Source organism: Manacus vitellinus, unplaced genomic scaffold (assembly GCF_001715985.3).
Source record: "Manacus vitellinus isolate BGI_N305 unplaced genomic scaffold, ASM171598v3 scaffold_22_pilon, whole genome shotgun sequence".
Taxonomy (NCBI): Eukaryota; Metazoa; Chordata; class Aves; order Passeriformes; family Pipridae; genus Manacus; species Manacus vitellinus.
In genome coordinates, this window is record NW_021939632.1 from 2965666 (window position 1) to 2992067 (window position 26402).

The following is a 26402-nucleotide window of genomic DNA, read 5'->3' on the forward strand; positions in this document are numbered from 1 at the left end:
TAACAGTGCAAATCACAATTAGATTAACAGAATGACCATAGAGGGTAATAAGAAAACTTGGCATTTGTGTATGAACATAGGAAGAGCCCATGCAAGGTCATACTGAGGTCTGGCACGGTGTCCTGTTTTCTGCCATGCCCCAGACAAGATGCTCTGGGAAAGAAGACAGGAGAGCATATCAATGTGGCAGCTGATTTCTACAGGATAATTTGGGGCCGAGCAGTATCCTGAGATTTATTGGCACATGCAACATTGAGCCCAGAGGTGATGGATGGTCCCAATTGCCACCCCATGAACAGCTTCTCTGTTATAGCAGAGAGATGGGAAATTTTTCCTTTCTTTCCTGAAGGACTATTTAGATTCACTCAGCCAAAACTCATTTATTTCCTGTCCGTTTCCAAAAGTGTTGGCTCTTTGCTGGCCTGTGAACCCTGGTTTGTCATCACATGTACTGGCAAGAGGTCTGAATTAGCACTTTTCCTTAATCTGACCTCATTGGTGCGGGTTGTAGACAAGGGGGAGACAGATGGAGCTGGAAGCTGGCTTTGGAAAATAAGAATATTTGTACAAAAAGCTCCATTTTGAAAAACTTTGTCGTTTTTGGACACCACTTGTATAAAAATCAGTTCCAGCCATTGGAAGAATTAAACAAAACATAATTCCAAATTAATACTTATAAACTTCATTTTGTTGTGACTTAAAAAGTCTGTGCATGCAGTAGGGCGGAGAGATGAGAAGCAGAAGAAAGAGAGTAGGAGCATACCAAAACCTCACTGATGAAAAATGCTTTTCACTTCAAAAAGTTTTGCAAAGAAAGAGATTGTTCATTTATTTTTTCCCATGGCATTGTTTCCAGCTGATCCTTATGAAGGGATGCTTTTTGTTTGGCACATTATCCTAGGAGGGAAAATATATTTTTCTGACCAACTGGGTGAAAAGAAGAAAGCAGGACAGAGGTTAATGCAGTTTTACACCTTCTCTGTGCTGTACAACAGACATTGTAGGACAACTGCTGGTGGAGAATCAGGCTTTGCACTTCACTAAGGGGGTGGTTTATGGGGAGGAGGAGGTGCAGATGTGCACACAGAGCTCTGACCTTCACCTCAGAGATGCTCCATCTGGGGTTGAGAATGTTTTCTTCTTTTTTTCTCTTGTGCATCCATATATTTTCAGTACTGGCTGCTATGGTTATCACACTTATCCTAGTGTGTAGGCAGCCCCCCATGAGTCTAGTTGTGTTCATCAGAAGCTTTTTGGGCTGGTTAAGTCAAACTCAAATGTCAATGTGTTTGCAGGGGTGATTTTTTTTCATATAGGTGCAGAGATGTCCTAGCCATCATCTGGAAACATCAGGAGAAGAGACTAAAGCAGAAGAAACCCCCCTGTCTTTGGGAGCCTGATGGTTTGCTTTTCTGTTGTGTTTCTAGAGTATTCGGTCCAAGGTGGAGCTCACGGTCTGGGACAGCCCTGAGGACATTGGCTTGACCTTCACTGCCACCTGCCAGGATGGATTGTCCTATCCTGGGCTCAGGAAGTGTGGGGATCTCAAAATTGGAGATACGGTGAGTCTGCCTTTCAGTCTGTTCCCTGGAGAGGTTGTTTCACCTACTTCACTCTCTCGATGAGTGGTCCTGGGCAATAAAATATAGTTTTGCTCATTTTCCTCTGCTCTTCTCATGCTGTGCCACGATGATATAAAAAACCCAGAGAGTGTGTTTCTTCTAGAAATAGTTCTGGGTGGTGTAGATCAGCCTTAGGTCAACTGTGAGGAAAGAGGGAATACAGGTGTCTTGTCTACAGCACTGAGGTAAAGGTCTTAAACAGGCAGGAGAACACAGTAGTCAAGAACAGGTTTTTTTCCTGTAATCCCAGATATTCACATCACACTCTCAGCTGTGAAATTTTTATTTCCATGGTCTGCTGATCTTTTCCCAGTCCATTAAATATTTCAGGTTTCATTGTTATTGTTTGAGAATCCTGCCTTGTATCAGAAATAGCATTGCCAGCAGGATGAGGGCAGTGATCCACCCTCTGTGCTTGGCACTGGTGAGTTACCTCAAATCCTGTGTTCGGTTTTGGGCCCCTCACTTCAAGAAAGACTCTGAGGAGCTGGAGTGTGCCCAGAGAAGGGCAGCAAAGCTGGTGAAGGGGCTGGAACACAGGTCTGATAAGGAAGGGCTGAGGGAGCTGGGTGTGTTTAGTCTGGAAAAAAGGAGGCTTGGGGACCCTTATTGCTTTCTACGAGAAAGAAGGGTCTAGTGAGGTGAGTGGCAGTCTCTTCTCCCAGGTAAAAGTGACAGGACAAGAGGAAATGGCCTCAAATTACACCAGAGGAAATTTAGATTGGATATTGGGAAAAATTTCTTCATCAAAGGGATTGTCAAGCATTGGAACAGGCTGCCCAGGGAAGGAGTGGAGGCACCATCCCTGGAGGTGTTTAAAAGATGTGTAGATGTGGCGCTTAGGGACATGGTTAGTGGTGGGCTCAGCAGTGCTTGATTAGTGATTGGACTCAAGTGATCTTAAGGGTCTTTTCCAACCTAAATGATTCCATGCTTCTGTGATTCTAATCTAAACCTGTCTTTCCTGTGTCAGTGAGTGAAGGGATCATGGCTAACTTTGGAGGTACTGCAAGAAAAGGCAGAGGGTGTTCAGAAAGGCAGCAACCCTCCTCTCGTGTGTTCAGTTCCTAGGGCGTTGGATGGCAGCACAGACTAAAATTATCATTTCCTCCTTAATGTTAACAGTATACATGGCATAATCCATCCTGTGCTTTTTAAAAAGCAAAAAAGCTAAGCTTTGCATGTTTAAATTGAGTATTGAAGCAGATAAACAGGTTGCTGGGCTGCAGGGCTAGGGCAGGAGGGCTCAGACCAGTGGGGAACCTCCTCCCTTTCTCCAGACTTTTGCTGTCTGAGGCCATGGGCGTGGGTTTGTTAGCAGCCTGATTGCCTTATTTGAGAAGAGTGACTCTGCAAACATACCAGAGCTCTCAGTGCTGAGGCATATAAAAATAGTTTGAAAGAGTCAACAGTAGCAGTTCTACCCTGCCAAATAAGGATCATGTGAAGTGTTAAAAAGGGAGGTAGCCCTGCTTTTTTAGCTGACTTTACTGTATCTTGGATGGGTGGGTAAAAGTGATCCCTGTAGGGCTTTGTTTCCATGGCAAAGCCCGAGCCCCCAAGGAAGCAAAGGTAATCCCGAGCTCCTGGCTTTGGCTGGAGCAGGGGCATTGCTCCAGCCACTGCAATTTGTGCTATAGAGAGGTCTGGCAGTGAGCCCAGCAGGGAGCTGGCACTGGTACCAGTCTTGTTTTAGGTGCACCCTGAGTATAGAGGTGCTTGCACAGGGAGATGTGCCACAGGATTGTGGGGGTCGTGTCCCTCCTTCCCGTATTGTTCAACTGCTTTCTGCCCCAGTGCTTCCACATGGATCAAGATTTGACTCCTGCTAAGAAAGTTTCCCCAAAGAGGATAATGCTGGCACTGGACCCTAATCTGCTGGGGTTTAGTCTTGGGGCTGTGGGTGTCAGTGGGTGAAAGGGAGCAGGATTACCCTGATCCCTTTAGCTTGCTTTCTGATCTCCTTCTCCTCTGTAATTTGAGCTCCTATCTTAATTGCTTCAGGCCTTGGGAAGGAGGGGGATGTCAAGGGAGGTTTCCTGGGGGTGCAGCTCTCCCACTGGAGGTGGCTGCTCTGCCATCCTTTGTACATCACCCCTTGATATGTGGGACAGTGCAGACAGTGAGAACTTGAGGTGACCCCCAAATATCTCCAGAGAGAAATAATTCCCTCCTGAATTATGAGACCCGAGGAAAGGGTCTCATTTCCTTGGAATAAGGTTAATCCTCTTTGCTACGAGGCAGCTCTGGGCAGTGCTGGCTGGCCCCATCAAACAACAGGATTAAATCAGGGACCAAACGAGCAGCCATTGTATGGCCTTGGTTTTCTCCAGGAGAAAATCCCTGACACTGGATTGTAGCCACATAAAACGAGTAGGGGGTTGATGTATAACCATATAATGATGTGTAACTCTTCTGAAGTCAGTCTTGATAGAAGCATCCATTAAAAATGGCCTGTTGAAAAAAAATGGCATGCTGAAAGCTTGGGATTTTGTGGCTGGTGCACATCTCCATGTGCAAATCAGGAGTCCCATAAAACCTTCTGAATCCATGATCTTGTAGGCCCTTGTGCTGTGCTGGTTAGATATTTGATAGTGTTTGTTCTGACAGAGTTTATTATTTTTAACAGCGTGGAAACTGGGCTATTTGCTAGAGTTTTGCCCTGTTTCTTTTTGGAAATAGGTGGGTTCCTTCCCATCTCACAGAAAGCAAGGGTTCCTGATGGGGAAAATTGCTGTAAATGGCTGACAGTAAAGAGTTTTACAACGCTGAGGTTGTCTAACCCCTCATGGCAGATGCTGGTGCATTGAGCTGCAGGTGCTCTTGCTGGATGTGCAGTTGTTAGGGGGCTTTTTGCACACCTGGGAATGAAACTCAATGCGCTGAGTTGGCCCCGCTCCATGGATTTTCCTCAGGACATCTGCTGTTTCCTTCCTGGGACACCCTTGACGGCTGCTTTGGGGCCGTGCCCCTTAACCTACATCTCAACCTGCCCTCCAGGTTTCCTTCGAGGTGGCCGTGGAGGCGCGGAGCTGCCCTGCCGAGGACACCTCGCACACCTTCACCATCAAGCCCGCTGGCTTTCGGGACACGCTGGAGGTGGCCGTGACCTACAACTGCCGCTGTGGCTGCACCGGCCGCGCCGCGCCCGCCAGCGGCAAGTGCAGCGGCAACGGGACCTACACCTGCGGGCTGTGCGAGTGCGACCCCGGCTACCTGGGGGCCAGGTGCGAGTGCGAGGAGGGGGCCAGCGGGGACATGCACCACGCCATGTGCCGGGAGGCGGAGGGCAAACCCCTGTGCAGCGGGAGAGGGGAGTGCAGCTGCAACCAGTGCCTGTGCTACGAGAGCGAGTTCGGAAACATCTACGGGCCCTTCTGCGAGTGCGACGACTTCTCCTGCGCCAGGTACAAGGGAGTCCTCTGCTCAGGTAGGAGCCTTTCCTCCCTCGTGCCCTCCACATCGTGGCAGTGGGGGAACCACCCTGAAGTGGGGAAGGCTGCTGGGCTGGGCTGTGCACAGTGTGTGAGGGGCTGCGCCTGCCCCACCTGCCCAAGTCTGCCCTGTTTCTGGAGAAATCTGTGCTCTCTTAGTTTTCCTTATGGGAAAAAGGAGGGAGAGGTTTAAGTGCATCCAGAGTAAAGAACCAAAATTGCATTATCCCCATCAGAATTGGGTTTGCAGGTGTCGGAGTGAAAGGCTCCCTGCAGGCTTGTCTGCTGCCTGGGTCCCACGGAGATGAGCGGAGTCTTGGCTTTGATGTTATTTTGATGTAACTATGCAAATCTCTTGCACACTAACATATATCCTTAGGAAAGAGTAAACTAGCACAGGCTTCAGAATCCTCTGAAGCTTTTTGGTGTTTTCATAGGCTGGATTTTTTCTATGTGAGCCATCCTTCCCTGCCTAGGCAGAAACAATCTTTTTTTAAAGATGAAACATTTGGAGTAATCCCCTGGTGCATCGCAAGTGAAAAGAAAGGTTGTGTTTCAGGCTGTTACTTATTAAAGAAAAGCTGTGTTAAAGATTCCTAAAGGTATTTTATGTATAGATTTTTCTTCCCACTAGGAAAACAAGTCATTCATTGGGAAAGATGTAGCCAGTCAGCTTTGCTTAAACAAAGGCAGAGGAGTTATTTAGCTGTGTTTGCTAAAATGGTTTTAAAACCTCATCAGTCCAAGGTCACATAATTTACCTTGAATGTAATTGCCTGGATTAGCCCCCAGACATAATTCCCCCAGTTCGATCTGGGCAAAGGATTTTTTAAACTTTGCCTGCTTTCAAGCAAGTAAAATATTTCCTTAGCTGAAAATCCTGGACAGAATTTCTGAAACAAGTGTAAGCTTGGAAAAAAATAGCTATTTTTCACGTTTTCTCCAGGGAATTGTCAGGGTTTTTTCCTGCTGTTTATCTTACCCTGCATGTTTCAGAGCTGGGCAGTAAGTGATGGGGCACCCTTTGGTTGCAAGTTTCTGGCTGCTTGAGACAATCGTGTTGTTATAGAGGTAGAGAATGTTTGTGCTGATTTTCCTGTAGCCTGTTTTGTCACTGCTGAAGATAAGGGGAGTGATACTCTGGGTTTTGGAATTGCTCTGGAGCTCCCTGCTGCAGAGCAGTGAGAAAGGGCAGTACCACCTCCCACAGTGACTGCCCAGACTGGGAGGGCTGGGACTCTCCCTGCTGATGCAGGAGCGGAAATAGGGGTGAGCAAGCAGGAAAAAGGTATTTGAAAGTAGATGAGGGAAAAAATAAACTCGGCTGTGAAGTAATTAAGAGCAGTACTGCCTGGGGGTTCTCCAAAGAACCATATTGCTTTGATAGCATCATCCCATCCAAAAGGAGTATATTTAAGGGCAGCAGTGCTATAAAGAGAGGTTGGAGGTTACTGGTGTAGCAGTTGCTGCAAGAGAAGGACACCCCTCTGCTCAAATTTCCTTTTCAGCAGGAGAGCCAGAGCTCTGCCGCTCCACAGGAAAGCAAATTGCGTTTCTTCTGCTGCACCTGCTTGATTCTGTCCCTGTGGAGGGTGTCTGGTGCTGGGAAGAGTAGCATAGCTGTTTTCAGATCTGCCAAAGTTTTTAAAAGTCATTTAAAAGTTATTTTTATAGCTATGAAAGAAAACAAAAGGGTAGGCTGAGGCCAAGCAGCCTCTTTGCTCCAGGAATGGAATGGAGTCTGGCATGGCTGCGTGGGCTGGTTCTCCCTATGCCTCCTGGTATTTCTATTGCTCTTGGTTTGTTGGCTTCATTGTTTGGGGTTTTTTTTATTCCAGCAGTTATGATGCTAAATCTGAGCTGTAGCAAGCGCTGGGCCAGTGACATAACATTTTGAGGTGGTTTTGTCAGGCCAAGAGGCTTGGGATTTCACCAGCCTACCAAGAGTGTCTGAGCTTGTAGGGGGGGGGGAGGCTGTGTCCAAAGCTGCCCCTGACAAACAGCCCTCTGCTACACAAACATCCCTGGGCAGTTCTAGCAGATGCAAACTCTCTCCTTCCTACAAATGAGGCCTTCTTGAAAAAGATTGTGTGTTTAGCTCAGCACTGAGCTGTGTAGACTTGGTAGCCAGAAGGGTTTAGGTGATGCCTTGGGGGCAGGATGACTTCCAGGGCAGTTGCATGGGGTATCCCGTTCCTTCCAGGGAGCGAAGTGCCACTCTGCCCTCACTGTCCCTGAAAGGCTCTGGCATCCCAGTACCCAGTACAGGCTGAATCCCACTGCAAGGAGAGACCAGTGGGTTTTAGCTAATGCACAAACCAAAAAAAGCAGCACGTAGGGAGCTGTCATTTTGCTGCAGATCGCTTGTTGTCTCTGTCCTTGCTAGGGAGTTCCTTGGCTTCCACCCATGAGGGGAACTCATCACTGTTGTCAAGGGCTTTATTTATACTCTATGAATCCTCTGGTAGCATAGAAGGCACTTAATGCCTCCTCTTAGTGCCTTACTGATGACTGTATTTTGAACAGCGTTTTCACCCCAATGGAACCCAACCTCAGGTTTAGCACACACAGGATGTGGTGTCTCCCATCAAATGCATTTACACCTGCCCAAGTTGTTGAATGAGATGATATCATGAACCTCTGAGTGCCTATCTCAGGCCAAGCCAGTAGGAAAGCAGCCAGTCCAACCTGACCCAAGAGGAGGGGGAGGACCAGGAGGAAAACACATTTTTCAAGCTGAGAGGTAAAAATCCGCTCATGCAAACTGCTTTGCACATATGTGGCTGTGTTTTTTGTCCGCAGCACCATGCTCTGACAAAGCAGGCAGTCGCTTCCCAAATCCAAGAATCCTTTGTTCCCAGTTTTAATCTGGATGGAGAAGTTGCCTTTTTGCATTGAAACCTTCGCCACATCGCTCTGGCCTCTTTGCTCTGAAATGTGGGTGGCTGTGAGAGGGGATTTGAAAACCTTCCTGCCTGCAGCTGGGCTGGGGAAGGGGCAGCTGGATGCACAACCCAGAGGCTTTTGAACCCCTTGGCTGCCTGCCAGGCAGTTTGACAAAGAAGGAAACATCTCTGCGCTAATTGCATTCCTGAAGGTGCCATAAAACTAGGTGGCAAGAGGGAGGAGAGGCCCCACTGAGGGCATCACACATTTGCCTCTAATGAAGAGAGACTGGCTTGCCAGAGGCCAAGCTTCATTAGCTTCACTGCCCCAGACCTATCTTTTCTTGAGTGGGGGGATGCAGAGTAATATGGCATCGTGGTGTCTCTAGAGAAATTTCCCCTCACCCATCACCACTGTTCCCTGGCTCCCTGTGTGGTTGTCCTGTGCTCTTCAGCCCAGGACTCTGGTTGTGTGCAAGCACATTGCTAATGAGGTGTAAGTGAAGAGCACTCACCACACTGCAGCCATTCCTCCCCCTAAAACACAAAGGATTTGTCTGGAAAATCCATACTGCCTGAGCAACACAGCAACTGCTGACGTTGGCGCAGCTTTGGGATCAGATCTTTTGGGATTTGTCTTCTTCTTTTTTTTAGAATTAGACAATAAATCAGATTTATAAATGCTATGCACCTGTAAATCAAGCCCTGGAAAGTCTCTCTAGCTTGTAAGCTGCTGTGAGCATCTTAACTGGTTCAGGTGACTAAAGATTGTGGCTGGCTAAAGAACAGCGTGATCGCGATGCCTCGGAGCAGAGGAGGTGGAGAATGGCCTCACTTGCCAGCACAGGGCTTCCAGTGACACAAAAAACTCAGCTCAGCAATAAAGTGTCAAATCTGCAGGTACATGCAAGTGCCAGAATCACTTCTGCGATGGGATGTGAGAAGGGACAGCTCATTGGAAAGTGACTGCTTATTTTGCAGAGAGTAACCAAGCTGACATGCAATGCGACTCCAGCTGCCCTCCAGAAACCACTTCAAAAACTGCTGAGGATGTACAAGTCCTCAGTATTTACTTCTGAATGCTTCCTCTCTTGGTTTTAGTAAATGGGGAAGCTCAGGGAGTTTTAGCCTTTACTAAAGCCCAGGGAGATAAGGCTATTCTGTTTGTTCTAACATAGCCTCAAGTTAGAAATCTCACTCATACTTTTGCAATTTGTTTTTGGTGTTCCCTGTCCCGAGCACCGGAATGGCATTTAACAGTGCTGTGTTTGAGGGCATCTGGTGGGACAATGGCTCTGGTGCCAGTGCCTCAGTTTCTGGTCCTGCATTACAGCCCCGAGCTTTGAGAGTTACACTTGAGTTTGATGGTACTGCTGGTATCTCCACCCTGGGGTTTCAGGTTGGGTCTGTTACTGTACAAATCACTATGCTCATGGACATATCCTAGTGAAATAGGATATTTCACACACACCTTTGTATTTATTATTCACCTACCCAGTGGTAGTGCCTGGACAGAAGATGCTGGTGTGCATGTGAAAGCTGAGGTGGGAGAATAAAGGTGATCCACATTTTTCAGATGCACACCAGCATTTTTTTTTGGTCTTAATTGTCTTCATTCCTAATATGTAAGCTTTTACCAGAAGAAGAAATGGGTAGTTGATTTATTAATTTCTGAGGTGCAGGTGGTGGGTTGAGTGTGGTTTGGGGAGGAAGGGAAGATTCTTTTGTGCCCACTGTCTGTGGCTGTGCCGTGATTGGGGTGGCATGAAGCAAATGTACCCCTACCAGAAGGGAAGAGGTTGGCCTGTTGCAGAAGGAAGATAGGGAACAGAGCCTAAACCACATCTGCAGTGTTTCCTTTTAAGTTATGTCAAGTCTTGTTATCTTTAGGCTTTTGATTTGGGTCTTTTTTTTTTATTTAGTTTGTGTAAAAAGGTGGAATCTGAGCACTGCTTAGTAAAAAAAGGACCTGAAGGGGAGAGATAAAATGACCATATAAATATGGAAGTTAAAAATAATCTTTTGGCAGTTGCTAAGTGCTAGTGCAGTTGTGAGCCACGCAGCTGCAGGGACATGCAGCTCTGTCGCTGGGGCAGCTGCCTCACAGATCAATCCCTCTCTGCTTCTCGTGTGGGAGGAGGATGGGGAACACACATCTACCGCCATATTTGAGGCTTATATTTTGATGACAGAGAATGCAGTGTCAGCTTGGGTCACTGAGCTGCAGCCTCACAGTACCAGTTGCTTTGGAATAGTCCCAGTCATTAGCAGCAGGTTGGGGGCTCAGGGGGCCGGTCAGCGGCTGCAGCTGTGTGTGCTGTCAGGGCTGCAGGGCAGGGGAGTGGGTTGGGGTGAACAGAACCAGGTAAAGTCCTCTGAGCCAAAATCCTTTTCCATTAGAGTGGATTATTGGATTTTGAATGTCCCTTTTCCTCACCAAAGAGCAGGGTAGGGGACAAGGAGCTAAAAACCAGCTGAGTCTGGGCTATAAAACACAAAAGTATGTAGATGTGGTCACGCTGTGTGGGCACAGGGTGCCCATTAGCAGCCAGCAAACTTGGCTTCAGGTATCTTGAGGTCTCCTCTCTACAGAGCCACTGCATAGCCCAGGGGCCCTTATGGCCACAATAAATAACAAGACAATGGCGCTGTGGTAAAATCTCTCTCTTAAGATGTGATCAAGACTCAGTCAGACTGCATGTTTATCCTAGAGCTTCCTAAAAACCTTTCTTCTTGCTGCATTCCCATTTGTCCTTTGCTTTTGTCACTTGCAGAAGCTGCTCAGCTAAGGGCCCTGTCCCAAATGTGGATAAAACAAAAATAATCCACCTGAATAAGAAGGAAAAATAAATCTCTCACTTACTGTGTCCCATAGCTGTGAGGAACTGAGGCCAGACCACCTGTGCCTGGGTGAGCACCCCCTCTCCAGCTTACATCTCCCCTCCAGCTGTGAAACATTTTGGCTCCCATAAGAATAGATTGCAAACATTTAGTAAGAAATTAATCAAATGAGGCACCTCTGTTGTGTTCTTCCTTTTTTGGGGTTAAACTGTGAAGCTGGGCATATTGCACTTACTCTGATCACATGGATTAGTGTAAAGAAATGGAAGGTTTAGATCAGCTCCATTTACTTCCGTCCTGTGGTTCAGCCTAAAACATGTAAGGTCCAGGTCAGCAGGGGCAGGCAGGGCTGAGGACTGTGATGGAGATTACCTGGAGGAGCAGTCAACTGAATCCACCTTCATCCCACTGAAACTGGTGCTGTTTTCGCCCTGCTTATGAGATCTTTTCTGATATCAGCTGTTGGTATTCCTGCATTCCTGCTTGACCTCCTGCAGAGCATGGGGCTGCCATGCTGTTGCAACATTTTGGGCAGACAGCACATGATTGCTTAAGCAGTGATTTGGAAAACATTTCTGCAGGTGAGAAAGGAACTGTGGAGGTGCCTGCTGCTGCCAACACATGTGGGATGTTGGCTTTTAGGTCTTGTCCTGGTGACAAGAGCTGGTGTCTGAGCCCTGAGGTGATCCCAGGCTGCTTTGCACGATGCCTTCCCGAAAGAGTGGGTCTGGCCATGCTTTGCCAGACCGCACTGAGCTCTGAGAGCAACACTTGAAACCTCTCAGACTTTAGTGTGGAGTGTCATTGAGAAACTCTCCACTCTTTACACAGTGTGAAGAGGAGGAGAAATGACAAAGACATATACGGGACGTGCCTGCCCACTGCGGGCAGCCTGTAGTGCCCCACTGTACCCTGCACCAGAGAGGCACCTTCTGTGCTGGGAAGCAGGGATGTCCAGCCCCAGGCTCCCAGATAATTTGAAAGGGTGGAGAGAGATTCCACCCTTGAGCTGTGTGAGTGGCTGGCTGGCAGTGGCATTCTTCTGTAGCAGTATTTGACTTTTCCTTGCAAGCAAAGGGTTCCTGAACATCAACTGCAGGGTGTCCCACGGTGTTCTGGTTGTGCTCATCTGCAGGAGCTGTGGCTCATAGCCCTGATGTAGAGAGGGGCTGAGAACCATGTGGGAGGTGTTTTGCGTTCCAAATTTTGTCTTCATGGAATTTGGCACGCAAAATCTCAGTGGCCTTTTGGATGTGAATGGGGCTGACTCAGTGCATGTGTTTCCTTACATCTCCAGTCCTTGGGAGGCTCCTGAAACCTCCCTACCACTTCCTCCTACGGTATCATTTCCATCCTTCCCCAATCTCTCTCTTCTTCTTCTCCAAATTTATTTTTTCCCCTTTAACCTGGTTTCTGTTCTCTTTCCAATTTAATCCTGAGTCATGCGCCGCTGCCCTCCAAGAGTGTGAAGCTCCCCATCCTGCTCTGTGCTGGTTCAAAAGGATGAACATCCCAGAGTTCAAATGGCCTCTGGGCTGGGGCAAACAGCACGGGGTGACCCTCATCTGCTTGCTGTGACCTGTGAAAGCATGGCCAGTGATTGTAGCTGCAGTGTAAAAATGCCTGGTCCCTCCTCTAATTGTGCTGCTAATGACCTCCTGTGCTGTGTTTCAGGTCAGAGGCTGCCCATCAGTGCAGTGGATGGTTCTTAGCAGAATGCTCTGTGTTCAATGTATATGCTCCTCTGCATTTCTTTCACAGTAAATAAATGCACTATTAGGTATTGTACCACTAGGCACTAGCATTACGTTGTTGCCTATTAAATAATATTGATTATATAGGAGTTGGACTCTGTGGTCCTTCTGGGTCCCTTGCAACTTGAGATATTTTATGATCTTTACATGGATTTCTTACAGGAACACAAATGATACTTCCATTTGTGTTTGTGCTTAGTGCTGTGTTTATTCCTCACCTTCCTTGGTGTTCCTGGCAGCAGGCATACCCTGTCTGCCCCACCTTGCTCACACCAGGGGTTTGTGTTGGTCTTTCACAATGAAACAGCAACTGAGTTGGACTTTCTCTCCCCAGTGTATTGAGTACTGCTCACTAGAGTTTCCATTCCTGGCACGAAAGGGCAAAGCTGCCCTTTCTTACCCCTCCTTTCTCCCTGCCTGGGCTCTCACTGCTGTCCAAGTCTTGCAGTTCTTCCCAAATCTGGCAACAGCTCCTTGAGGACCAACCCACACAGAGCGCTGCTGTTCCTGCCTCTTTTCACTGTGGTTTCTCCTTGTCCTTGAGGGGACCTTTTGCAAGCGTTAATGAATACTAATGAGGCATTAAATGCCCGGGCAGAATTAAAGAATACAGAAGTGACGTCTTTGACGTCTTTATGGGAGCCAGAGCCCCGTCTCTGGGTCTCTGCTCTTAAAGTGGCACAGCATGTGGGTTGCAATTGGAGGTGTCATCTGATGGTGCATGCAGGTACCCAAACCCCCTGTCCTGCTGCAGCTGCCCCCTCCCACAGCCAGGAGCCCCATAGAAAGCTCCAAAAAAAAACCCCACCAAGATGAACTCAGAAAATAAAGCCCACTCACTCCCCAAAGAGAGAAGATGGTGTTAGAACAAACTCCCTTTAAATGGTCTTCTGGCCAGTGTCTCACTGAGTTTGGCATTTGAATGTGGTCCATCTGATGAAAGTAATTAACAGATATGCACATTTGGAAATGAATGTTGCATTTGGAGTTTAGAGGCAGATGAAAGCCTCCCACCAGCAGGTGAGTGAAATTCTGTGTCTGCATTTCTTGTTCACATGCAATGAAAACCTGTGAATTTTGCTCAGTTTGGTTTAAAAAATTGGCTTTAAATAATTGACCTGAAAGGGAAATGCAGTGCAGGCTGTGGGTTCATTCTTTCTCCTTTTTTTTTGGTCTTATTTTGAGTGATATTCTAACTTCTTCCAGGTACTTTGGGAAGGGAAAAATCCGTTCCAAAACCATAGACCTTTGGTGAACTTGCATCACAGATTATGTGTTTGCATCCAAACACAGAACTGGGCAAGGCTCCCATGGCACTGAATTTTGCAGAGGAAGAATATCTCTCTGCTCCAGAGCCCACTCCTCTCAACAAGGTCCAGCTGAAAGGACATTCAGCCCACTTGGGCTTCAGCAGGACGGGAATTAGTCTGCTTTTCATTTGAAGGATGGACCTGAACCATAGAGTTTGGTTCTGAAGTTCAGGGATTTGGGATCATGCAGCTTTGTTTTGGAGTCAGGTTTTCTTTTAAGAACATATCTGGAGGATTTTTGTGCAGTAGGAGCTGGTAGGAGTCTACTCAGGCATCAGGGAAGATGAAGCTTGTCCTTCGTGGGAGCACCATACCTCAGTGGAAGGGTTGCAGAGCTATAGGTTTTCTCAAGACCTTTGTCTGCCTTTCAGTGAAGTGCATGGTTACCATGTGTCCCCTGATGTTTCTAAATCTTCCAGAGCCTTCACAGTGACTAAAGCTGAAGGCTAAGTGCAGAGTTCTATAGGCAGACCTGGGCAGAGATGGGCGAAGAAGTATGTAAGTGGTGGAGAAGTTCCTGTTTCTGGACCCAGGGGTGTTGGTGGTATCTGGGCAGGGTTGGGAGAGCCAAGTGGAAAATGCTTTTCTTGTCAAGCACCTTTATTTATCAGACTTTTTGGGGAGAAAGGAAACAAATGGAGAGAGTTGCATCCAGAGGGGTTTCATCTGTGAGCAAGTCTCATCTGTTAGGGGGGCTGGAGAGCTGGCTGGAGAGAGGAGCGCTGCTGTGGGAGAGGTGTTGGTGCGTCCCATGGTAGACCCAATAAACACCTGCATGTGAAGAGATCAAGGTCGATAGGAAAGGACAGTGGCACTTCTTGAGTGAGGAGTTTGGAGGGAAACACAGGAGGGGGAAAACCCCGGAGGATTCCCACACACCCCCATCTTCTGATCCGGCTTGAGGAATTATGTGAATTGTTAGCAGTTCCTGCAGTGCCTTCTATGTCAGCTATTTAAGGGGTGACAAAGTCAAGGATGAGCATGTGCCCAATGTGTTGGGATGGTATTTGGGCCTATGGCTCAAAGGAAACACCCATCCCAATTGTCCCCCGTCAGGATGAAGTGCTTGTGTCTCTGGGAGGATCTGACTGCAGCCTTTGCCCCATATCTTTCCCTGCATTGGTAGCAGAGTTGGCAGCAGGACCTAAAAGCTCCAATTCCCAGCTCTGGGTCTCCATCCAAAAGGCCACGTGTGGCAGGCTTGGCTGAGGCACTAACGTAAGCAGAAGTCAAGAGATTTGTGAAGTGCTGAGTTTACTTGAAGAAAAAAAAAAAGGAAGGCTTTATTTTAAGAAATGCAGCTTTAGATCTCTTTCAGGAAATGAGTCCTTTCTGCCCATTTTGGCTTTCTGGTGGATCATCAGCCATATCTTGTGGTTGCATTTCACCTCTGCTTCTGCAGCAGAGAGAAGGAAAATGAGGAAAGGCTGGCCAGGGCTGCCACAGGAAATCCGCCTGCCTCGGATTGCTTTCAGCTGCCTTCATGAGACAGCAGTTTCCAAAACCTTGTCTTCCCTGTCCAGTTCTGATTTAACCCAGAAATTCCCAAGTGAATGAGAAATCAGCATACTGAACTGGTTTTTTTTTTTTTTTGCAATGGCAGTGCTGCACCGTGATTGCTGTCAGTAATGTCGAGCTGGTGATGGGGCTTCTGGTACCCATGGCTAAATTAGCAGCTCAAGCCTGTATTTATTCTTTAACCTTTGGTTTCATTAGTCTGCATCTCCGATGCTATTTTTGATGACTGGTGAGCTCAACCAGCACTGGGATTGAAATAAAGGCTTATTTAAAGCCTTGGCAGTTCTTGGTCAAACCCATATGCTTCAGGATATAAATATCCATTGCAACTGAAAGATGCACAGATCCATGGTGTCTGGTGTAAATAACATTCAGAAAAACAGTATTTACTTATTGCTGACCTCTTAGTGTTTGTTTTGTTGCTGCAGTACTGCGTTGTGGATAAATGTGTGGGCAGGCTCTCTTCTGGTGTGAATGGAGGCAGTCAGAGGATGAATTTCAGATTACACAGAAACCTTGGTCCCTTGACATTTGTCTGTCTGTGTTTACATAGTAGCCTGGCTTTCACAAGGAGGTTGTTATGCTCAGCAGGCTCCGGGGATTGGGGATGCTCTGGCCAACCTGCCACCCTTGATTCCACTGCCAGACTGTCATGACCCAGGGAATGGATCCTAAACCCATCCTCACTGTCTAAAATTTCCTGAGCTCTCCCGACTCCCTAGTGGTGCTGACCATCTGGCAGAGCCATGGACCTGAGCTGTGCCATGGGCAGGCTGCCTCACCTTGCTTTGCCTGGCCTCTTGATGTGCAGTGCTGGCTACTTTGAGTCATGGAAAGAGATTAGTAGGATGATTTATTTGCCTAAGCAGGCACTGTGTCTTACCATAGCCCTTTCCCAAATGGAAAGGTCTGTGTTTTCCAAGTGTCCAAAGCCTCTTCTGCTGCCCTTCTTCCTCCCACTCAAAATGGGCTGTTCATAGAACCTCTCCCACAAATTTTGAGCACTTCTGCTGAGAGATTGGCTGATCTGGTACAAAACTGATGCTCAAGCTGCTCTGCATCAATAGGGTTTGACTTCTTCTCTCATAAGCAGATGTTTTTGATGAATCCACCCCTCAGAAGTACAAATGTTGTCTTCTGCATTGGGACTCTCAAGGTGCTGGGCACAGCAGCCAGGGCTTCTTAAAGGGATGGCACCGGGGAATCTGGAAATCGTTTGCCATAACTTATTTCTCTTAATTGTTTTTCCTTTGGGGCTTTTCCTATTTCAAACTAGTTGTTCAAGTAACCAAAAATGACAACAGCACAGCCCTTTGGAGTTCCTGACCCAAAGTCTGTGTGTGAGCACAGAGGCAAAAAAAATAAGTGGCTTGATTAAATGGGAAGAAAATACAGTATGATCTTTCCCCTCCCAAGTGCTCAGAAACCAAGAAACTGGCTTAAAAATCATGAGGATTTCTTTTTGTTGTGTGGTAGGCACATTGGTTTAATTTTCTAGAAGGTTTGAAAAAAAAGTGTTGAAGGGGGCTTGTTTTCAAACATTTTTGCCCTCTCCGTAAAAACTGGGATGATGTTTTTTCTTTCAAAAGAAAACTGGTATTTTTGCATAACTTTGTGGTCCCCAGAAGTAGGAAGCTTTAGGAAAACCACATTCTATTCTATCAAAATCCCTAGTGAGAGAGCTTTTAGTGCATTGAGTTTCAGACCTCTTGGTACAATTCCTAAAAGGCGGACAGTTATCATGGAGGGCAGACAGGCTGTCCTGCTCAGCAGGGTCACAGCCTGCTCTCAGGAAGCCTGGGATGCAATCAGGGTTAGAGGCTGGAAGCTTCTGCCAGAAGCTGCTATCCCAGTTTGACAATGATCCTGCTTTGGGACCAGAGCAAGACACAGCGGTGGTGTGGGAATGCCAGCCCGGGTTTTTGTGGTGCCAGAGTGAGGGCAGGGAGGATTTGGCCTATAGCTGTCATCCTGGTGAGCAGCTGATGGGGGAAGGCAGAGGCAGCTGGGGTGAAATGAGGATGGTTGGATGTCCTGCCAAAAGCTGGCCTGAGTGACAGTGAGAGGTGCAGCCCAACCGGGGCACAGCAGTGGGATGGGGATGTGTTTCAGGGCAGAGAGAGAGAGGGAAGCACCGGCTGGGCTGTGGGTCTCAGTCCACCTTGGTGGCCTCTCAGGGAAGAGGATGCCTCCGAGGAGCAATGCACCCCATGGCTCCTGCCCTGATGGATCCCAGAGTAGTCAAACTTAGTGTGGGGACTGCTTTTCCCCGACAAAAGCATTGCTTTCCTCTGCTACACCCTCCCAGCATGCTTCTGCAGCCTCCCTGATATGTGTTCTGTGTTAGCCCCCTAAAAAGAGCTGCCTGGAAAGTATGTTATCAAATTCAAAGGGAACATTTAATTTCCCGTCTTTTAAACTTCTAAGCTTGTCTCATTTCAAGGGTGGGAACAGAAGAAAATATCTCTTGTTATGTTTGAGGAACATAATGAATGTATTTTGGCTTCACAAACCGGCTTTAATAGAGAATGTGCAATCTCAAAGTTGAAGGGGGTTAAAGTCCAGTGTGATGTCCTGCACCACGAGACTGCTGCCGGTGCAGAGGTGTCTTGAAACACACCCTTCTTGAAAACGGATTGTCATCTTGGAAATGAAACTGGGAAGTAAAGCAGAGGTTTTTCCTGGCCATGGTGGTGTAAGGCTTCCTGCAGACATGATCTTAGATGGCACAGAGACTGCTTAACCACATCAGCACTGTGTGTGACTGGAAATGTGCAGCACATTTTCCTGCAAAATGTGAGTACTGGGTAGGACTCTGCAAACCTCAGCTCTGACTCATCATCACCGTAAGACTCAGTGCCACATTACCTCGAGACTCCTCTCAGATTGCGTTCTCAGAAAGAGGACAGAGTGGATTCCCATCTCCAGTGCTCCAGCCGGACATTGGGAAGTGGGCTGACTCTTGTTGTGTCCATATGAGAAATAAATGTTTCCCACTCACTGAGTTTCAGGCTGTGTGGGAGATGAATGGCACCAGAAATGGAGCTCATGGTGCTTGCAGGAGTGGCCACTCTTTCAAACTGATGTAGGCAGAGAAGATTGTAACATCTTTGCCATTACAGGTCAAGATGGAAAATTCCCACTCTTGGCATATTTGCCATGGTGAGCTTCAGCCAGTGATTTCTTGCATAGTGAGCCAGTGTGGCCAAGGCAGGAAACACATGTCAACATGTTTCTAAATTTTAAGGTCACACCCCATGCTTAGTCACCCTCATACAAAACAGCTTTTTCTTCATCCCCTTCAATAAACAAAACCACTTCCTTTAAGATGCTGTTTCTTAAGTTTTCCGATCACAGTGGTTTAATAGGATGCATTATTTGGAAATGGCCGTTTCCCATCCAACAGTCATTCCAGGCTCCATCTCCAGCCTGCCAGGGGCTGGAAGGGATGTGCAGTCTCTCTAGCCTTCTATGGCCTGGCACTGATGCCTTTAAAAACTGAATCATTTTATGGTCCAGAGACGGATTACCAATGCATTCACATCTTGTGCTGGGTTCTGTGGTGTCCTAGGAGAACTGAGCTAAGGCTGACGATACAGGGGCTCTGCCCCTCTGTCCAGTAGCTCCCACCCAGGTCAGGACTGTGGGGCAATATGAATGCCATTGGCTTGCTTCTCTTGTCCTTCACAGCTCAAATTCAAGCCCGAACGCATTTACAATATGCCATGTACATGAATTCCCAATGCCAGTTGCTTTGGATTCTTTGAAATAGTGCCCATTTAAGAAAACCATGATTTATAGCTAATTTGGACACATGCATTGCCATGGAGGCACCAAACCTGCTGTATATGAGACCAATTGCCTGAATTAATTGTGAATGAGAGCCAGACACCCCATTTGGTTTGCCTGTGAAGTGGAGGTCGCGAGGGTCCCAGTCCTGCAGCTGTACCCTGAACAGCAGCAGTTGTGGACATAGCTGTGCCCATGGGCTCAAACCCAAAGCTTTGTAGGGAGGGGGCAAACCAAACCTGCCTGTACATCTGTGTCTGGGGAAAGGGTAAGGCTGTTGCCGTGAAGGCAAACAGAGCAAGGGATTTTAATCTCCATCAGATGTAGGCAGGGAAGTAGATCACCTCTAGAGATCTTGTAAACATAATCTCCTCTGTCTGGTAATGTTTGAATTTTCAGGCTGGATCCAAAGCAAATGGTGGGAGTGCAAAAGAGGCTGTAGGAAGGCAACTTGTGATGTTCTGGGACATATGAAATGCCTAGTAAAACAGAAGGTGCTCCTGTGACTTTTGGCAAGGGATATAGCTTGACAGTCCACAGCCTCTCTCATAATCTTGGCGCGATGAGAGAGGCAGGGAGATCAGTGGTTTTGTGTCGATGAAAGGAGTGTGTATATAATTTATCATGTCTGGGGTGCTTCAGGCTGTTTCCAGTGGGAAAGCTGAGCTGTAATGAGGTTGCTGATGAGCCTCATATACAGACCCTTCAACTCTATGAACTGTGCCTTCAAAGGCATCCCTTCTCCTAGGGACTGACCAAGGAGGATTTCAAGCAGCCTCTCCAGCAAGCTGATGGATGCCTCTCTGAAAGCAGCTGCTCGGCAGCCAGCCACTGCTCTTACTGTCACTGAAAGCCTTGGAGCCTATTGACTTTCTCAGCCCATTGCTAAACCCCGTAGCTGCAAGGGGATGTTTCAGTAGAGTGCCTTCACTCGGTTTCTTCATCCATCTGTGCTGTGAGAAGCCCTGAGCTACTCCCTGAGGGGGTTCAGCTGGTCCCAGCAACCTTCATGTTTCTGGCTGGGACACAAAGATCCTATTTGGACACAGAAGACACTGCTTGTTGATTTAATTTTTTTTTCAAGGTTTTTGTGAGAACTTCTTAAGTAAAACTGTTAGGAAAGAAGGGTAGGAAAGACTTTATGAAGTGGGCAACCTGCTAGGCTTTTTGCTGCTAAACTCTGTGTTCAAAACCAGCAAGGAAGCACTACTCCATTTCCATCTTCATATCTTTTGATGTAGACAGAGAAAGAAGAGATTAATTCATACAAAAGTAGGAAGGGAGAGGTGCCCATTTGTCTTGAGTAACTGTAGAGGGAAGCTGGGAGATCAGTGACTAGGTATTTTTTGCTGCTAAATGTAGATATTAATTTGATATCTAGGTGTTTCCCTTCACCATCTGTTTGTTGCTCTGCCAAATAAGGTCTCTCTGGCAACTCTTCCTGCTGGGCACAGCACCGATTGCTGGCCCCGAATGCTGCTGATGCCTCTCCCCTGCTCTTGCTTTCAGGTCATGGAGAGTGTCACTGTGGGGAGTGCAAGTGCCACGCTGGTTACATCGGGGACAACTGCAACTGCTCCACCGAGATGGACAGCTGTGTTTCCAGTGATGGCCAGATGTGCAGTGGCAGGGGCTCCTGCGTCTGTGGGAGGTGTCAGTGCACCGAGCCAGGGGCTTTTGGAGAGACATGTGAGAAGTGTCCCACCTGCCCAGGTGTCTGTAGCACTAAAAGGTACTCACGGGCATTTCAGGAGGGTCTTCCTGTGGGTGGGAAGGGCAGCTCTTTGTATCCTGGGATGATTTTCAGCTAAGGAATTACTCCTGTTTTGTTAAACAGGGGAGATCCGCCCAGGTAAGCCTTTTACTGCTAGGAGCCCATGCCAAGCAACCTGAAAGTATCCCAGGTAGAGCAGCAACAAGTGTTGCTGCTCCAGTCCTCACAGAGGTTCATGTCCCTATTCATTTCCAGTGCTGTCCCACTCTTCGGGAAAGGTTGGCAACTACAGTTTTGCTGCACTCTGAGCTGCAAACGTCTGGGTCCAGAGAGCTGTGAGCTGCAGAGGAGGGGAGGATGGGGCCTCACAGCAATTGAGGTGGCCTGGGCATCAGCCTCAGGCTAGTACAGAGCAGTGCTGCCTGCCTTGATCTCAGGCAGGATTTTGCAGTAGCTGACATGCAGCTCCAGACATCCAAAGGGCAAAAATACCCCAAACCTCCCAGTTGTTTTACACCTTAATTGAATCCACCTCTAGAATAAATCCATCCTTGAGATGGAGATGCTTGGCCCTGAAGTTGCTCTTTCCTTGTGGTTCAGATGTGCAGCCTCAAGACCAGCACTCAGGGAGTCCCTTTCCAAGGGCTGAATCTCTGTGTTCATACAGTTTCTTGTGGGTGCTTAATCTTCCCCTCTATGTGTGTTCCTGCAGGGACTGCATTGAATGCAAGCTGTTTAACTCAGGAAGACTGGCTGATAACCAAACCTGCCAAAAGCACTGCAAGGACGAGATCATCACCACTGTGGATGTTCTCGGTAAGTTGGCAGCAGCAGGACTGCAGGCAGTGGGAGCCAGTGACTGTGGCATTGAGCTCCTCTTAACCAGACCAAGACACATCTGTAAAGAAACCCTCAGGGAATACCTAGTATTTAGAAATGTATATGTGCAGGTAGTATGTATATATGTATACGTGGTATGTGTTGCACTCTCTCTGGGCTATAATCTATAATGAAGTAAAAAACTCTTTGATCTTAAATAACATCTTACCACATCTAACCACTACCACCAGTGCAAGGAGCAAAGGGAGTGGAATGAGGTCAGATGAGACGGAAGAAGAGATGAACCATGAGAGAGTACAAAAGGAATTCATCTTGGAAGAAGTGAGCTTGTAAGGAAAAGCAAAGCTGTTTTGGAAACGAGTTCTGCTTTGGGAGACCTGACTGCTACAAGCCACCCTGGCAAGGTCCTCTCTTGCCCTTTGTGCCCTCTTCTAGAGGTCACCCTACGTGTGCATCTCAGCAGATTACTTTCTCCCCCTTCTTTTCAAGATCCATTCTGGGAGTCCTGGTTGCTATTGGGAGGAGTAGAGGCGATCCAAACTTGTGACAGCGTTAATCACAATCCTGACCTTGTCCTTAGCCATACGCCTTGGAGAGAGGGTTGTAGATCAATCAGGGATAGATTACTGTCTGCATCTGACATTTCCTTCTCTTCCCATACTTTATAGAGGTAGGAGTGCCCTACCTTGCTCGCCTTTTCACTCCTTTTCCCCTGAGTTGCCTGCAGGTGATGTTTTTCCCATTTTCCTCTTACATCCAGTTTCTAGCTTTTAAATTATGACCAGTGAGGTTTCCTACCATTCTGTTTGGGACACCTGCTCTTGTTCTCTCCATTCTCCCTGCAGTTCAGCCAGGAGGGCACCTACACCTGCGCACTGTGAGAGGTGTGGAAGTCCAAACTACACAAAGCTTCTTTCTGGTTGTCATGGATTTACCATTTTAGAACTTCAGGGGGAAAACTGTTTCCCCCCACCACACTGGTGCCTGGCTGGCCCGTGTTTCTTAGGAGCCAGCAAATACTGGGAGTTAAAGCTCATCCCTCCTGCCTGGTTATTGTACCACACCAAAGCCAGCTTTTGTGCTGACTGTGCCCTGGAAGGTGAGGCTGGGCTATGGTTTGCAAACTCCCTGCATGGCTTTCAGGGAAAAACACAGCCAAATTTCTATTTTAAGACATTTTGGGGAATTATGCTTATGCTTTTGTTGAACTATTACAGTTGGATTGCACGTGGTGCTTGGAGATCTGGGCTGCTAGAGGAAGAGATAAAGCAAAATATTCCTCAAGAAAGCTCTTGGGTACTATGGACTTCCTTACAGGCGGACTTTGCCAAATCCTGGTTTTCAAGCACTTCTGTATTATTCAGCATGTATTATAAGTCCCTGCTGAGAGGCTAAATGCTGATATTTGTCACACAATACATAGATCTGCAGTACCCTGGCAGAGGAGGATGGGACTTCCTTAAATATCAAATTGCAATGAGCACACCCTGGAGCATCTCAAGTGCCTTTTGACTCTGAGTATGAAGCAGCCAGTTCTTCAAAGCTTTGTATGGCAGAGGCATCAATCATTGGACTCATAAGCCAGAATGCTGCCTTGTGGGAGGCTTGTATGACTTGCTTTGGACTCTGCAGGATCTCCTTCACTTCTGCAGTATCTCATTTGCATTCCTAGTGGTTCCAGAGAGGAAGTTTAAACACAAGAGGAGCATGAGCTGAACCTGGCAACAGCACACATCAGTGGACCTGAAAACTCAGTGGGGCCCTCACACCTCTCCAAGTGGACATGTGATCTCTGAAACCTAGTGAAGACCAACAGAGATAATTACTATTGAGACTTTAATCCCTGTCTCTTTTAGCAGAATAGCAGTGCAAGGATCGGAGTGAAAGCAGCTAGGAGGAACTAAGGTTTGCTGCTCAACTGAGAAGGGTGTTAGTCAAGAAACATGGAAGTTTTATCTATATTAATCTAATTAGTACTTTACTTTGTAACAATCAGCACTTCTCCAGCCCTGCCTTTGCTACCACTGTGTAGGTAGAGCAGGTTTTTGTGTCCCAGGGTAGGAACAGCTGAGGTTTGTCCACACCAGGAACTCGTCGCAACTCACCAGAGGGGCAGCTGCATCTGGGCTCAGCTGTTGAAATGTAGGGTATTAATCTTTAAACTGTATGCAGGTCAAAGGCACTGAAAGGAAAAACAAACAGACAGGAGAAAGCTAAGGGGCTGGAGTAGCAGTGGTCATTAATGCGATCATTTTTCAGCGTGACAGACAGGCACAGATAGGAGTGAGGAAGAGAGCTGTGGGAAGCATTTTCCAGGTGCCTAAGGCAAGGTCATGTCTTTGCCAGCCCATAGCACTGGGTCCCTAAATCCCTTCCTCTCCTTTGACACGCTCAGCCCATGCAGGCCTGCAGAGATGTGCTCAGCAGAGCTACCTCTCATGGCCCGAGATGCTGCCCCATCTCCCTCCAGTCACTGTCCCTGCAATGGGGACACCTGACAAGCTGTGGCCACGCAGAGCAGTGGCTTTACTGAAATCACACCTGAAGATAGAGCTGCAAACCTCAGGTGATGGCTTTGCTGAATCTTAAATTGCTTCTGTGAAGCAGCCTTCCTCAGGGAGCATCTTCGACTGACCAGAGCAGCAACAGGCTCTGCCTGGTGGTATGTTAGGCAGGCAAACACACATACAGTACCTATATGAAAGTCCTCTCATTTCTTGTGACCCATCTACACATCATCTTTCCAACCAACTCCTCCCTTCCCCCTCCCTTCCTCCCCCTCTCCTCCCTTTTCACATTTTCCTCTTCTATCTCACTCTTTAAAAACAAACTTCTCAGCCATTTCCGGAGCTGGAGCCACTCAGCACAGCTGGAAGAGCATGAGCTGGCCATGGGCTGCTGCTGCTGGCCCCATCTGAGTCTGTGCCCCTTGTTTTCACCTTCCACTCTTCAAGAAATTTAGCAAATTAAGAAGAAAACAGCATTTATTGCCAAAGCAGACTTGTGTGAAGGAAAAGTGTGTGTGTGTGCGTGTGTGTGTGAGTCTGTTTGCCATGGGACATTTGCCAAGTGCCACATTTTTTCAAGCAGTAAATCTGGACACTGCTCAGTTACAATTTGCATGAGTCGTGATCAAAGTGTGCTGCTTTCCAGGCCTGCTCCCCAAATAAAATTCTGTGACTGCATCTTGTTCCAGAAACGGATGACCCGAGCGCGATCCTCTGCGCCTACCCGGTGAACAACTGCGTCATGAAGTTCACCTACTTGGAGCTTCCCAGTGGGAAATCCAACCTCACCGTCCTCAAAGAGCCAGGTTGGCCCTCCTTTGGTTTCCTTTTTAACAGCAGAGGCTGCCTTAGGAGAGGTGATGGGCTGCAGCCCAGCGAGTTGCAGCAAGGCTGGTTTCACTGGCTGTGTGTGTGAGCAGATAAACTGGGATGATTTAAACTGAAGTGTTTTATAGTGCTGAAACCCAACTACAAATGCTCCCAACTTAGTCAAAAAAGGACTCCAAGTAAAACATGCACCTGAGCTGCCAGCATTGCTAGCAAATGGTTGAAGGGTTTTCTGCCAACTTAGGATACTGAATTAAAATAAATAGAGCCTATTTAAGTAGCAAAAAGCATGCCTGATTTGGGGATACAGCCCCCAGGAACAAAAACATCAGAAGGGGACACATGGTGCTGCTGGTTAAGTCAGGATATTAGGAAATCCCTGTACCAACTAAGGATTTCTACATTGCCTAAGAGCTAGCTCCTATCCAGGCAGTGTAAGGGCTATGTGTCCCTGCTCCCTTCCCCAGACTGCACAGACAGCTGTGCTTCCCAGCATTATTTTAATCACATGCAATGCAGTTGCTCAAAGAAAACTCCTCATGGGGTTTTAGGACAAGCTGGCAAGCATCCAGCAGTAGCTTCTTGTGATCTGCTCTGGTCCTCTGAGACACAGGCCAATATGGGAAAGACTGAGATTCCTTATGTTTTATTTAATTTGTGCTGCAGCTTGCACTTAATTGAAAGACTAGTTGATTAGCTGACAGTTAATGTACTTACTTAAAGTCCTTAGAGATCACCTGTGTCCCTGTGGGCCAAAGGCTGAGCTGGCTTTTGCCAGAGGCACCTTAATGCTCTGCGTCCCACATGGGTCACCTGGCATTAAAACCCTGCGTCACTGTTGGACAGTGGCACTGCAGCCCTACTCTTCCCCTGGAGCGCTACGTGACATCCCAGCTCTGGTGACATGCATGAGAGCTGTCCCTTTGACCTGCCTCTAGCAAGGCATTTATTTAATAATAAAAAACAAACAAACAAAACACTTTGATTTCAGAGGGGATTGTTGCTTTTTTTAATTTAGTCACTGCTGCTAGTGCTGCCCTGAGTTCACTCGCATAGTGGCTGCAGTCCAGATTATTATGTTCCAGGACCCAGATACAGGCTACACTCACACTGGAGCTAATTACCTTTTCTCCCTCATGACCAGCCTGCAGCTCAGCCCCCAGCGCTGTGACGATCGTGCTGGCAGTGATTGGCAGTGTGGTGCTGATTGGCATCATCTTGCTGGCACTCTGGAAGCTGCTCGTCACTATTCACGACAGACGGGAGTTCGACCGATTCCAGAGCGAACGCTCCCGGGCCAGATATGAAATGGTGAGCCTGGGGCAGGGGTGCTGCTGGTGTATGGGGGTGCTGTTGGGAT

The 26402-nt window shown here is 47.5% G+C and overlaps 1 protein-coding gene across 1 annotated transcript in view; it reads left to right on the forward strand.

The window, feature by feature from the left end:
* The window catches only part of ITGB5 (integrin subunit beta 5), a 54909-nt gene that overhangs the window by 26886 nt on the left and 1621 nt on the right, over positions 1 to 26402 (forward strand). Inside the window, exons 8-13 of the mRNA XM_018072694.2 lie at positions 1428 to 1562; positions 4623 to 5052; positions 20663 to 20885; positions 21580 to 21683; positions 24904 to 25020; positions 26187 to 26353. Of these exons, the coding sequence (XP_017928183.1) occupies positions 1428 to 1562; positions 4623 to 5052; positions 20663 to 20885; positions 21580 to 21683; positions 24904 to 25020; positions 26187 to 26353 (1176 nt within the window). The remainder of the gene's footprint in view (positions 1 to 1427; positions 1563 to 4622; positions 5053 to 20662; positions 20886 to 21579; positions 21684 to 24903; positions 25021 to 26186; positions 26354 to 26402) is intronic.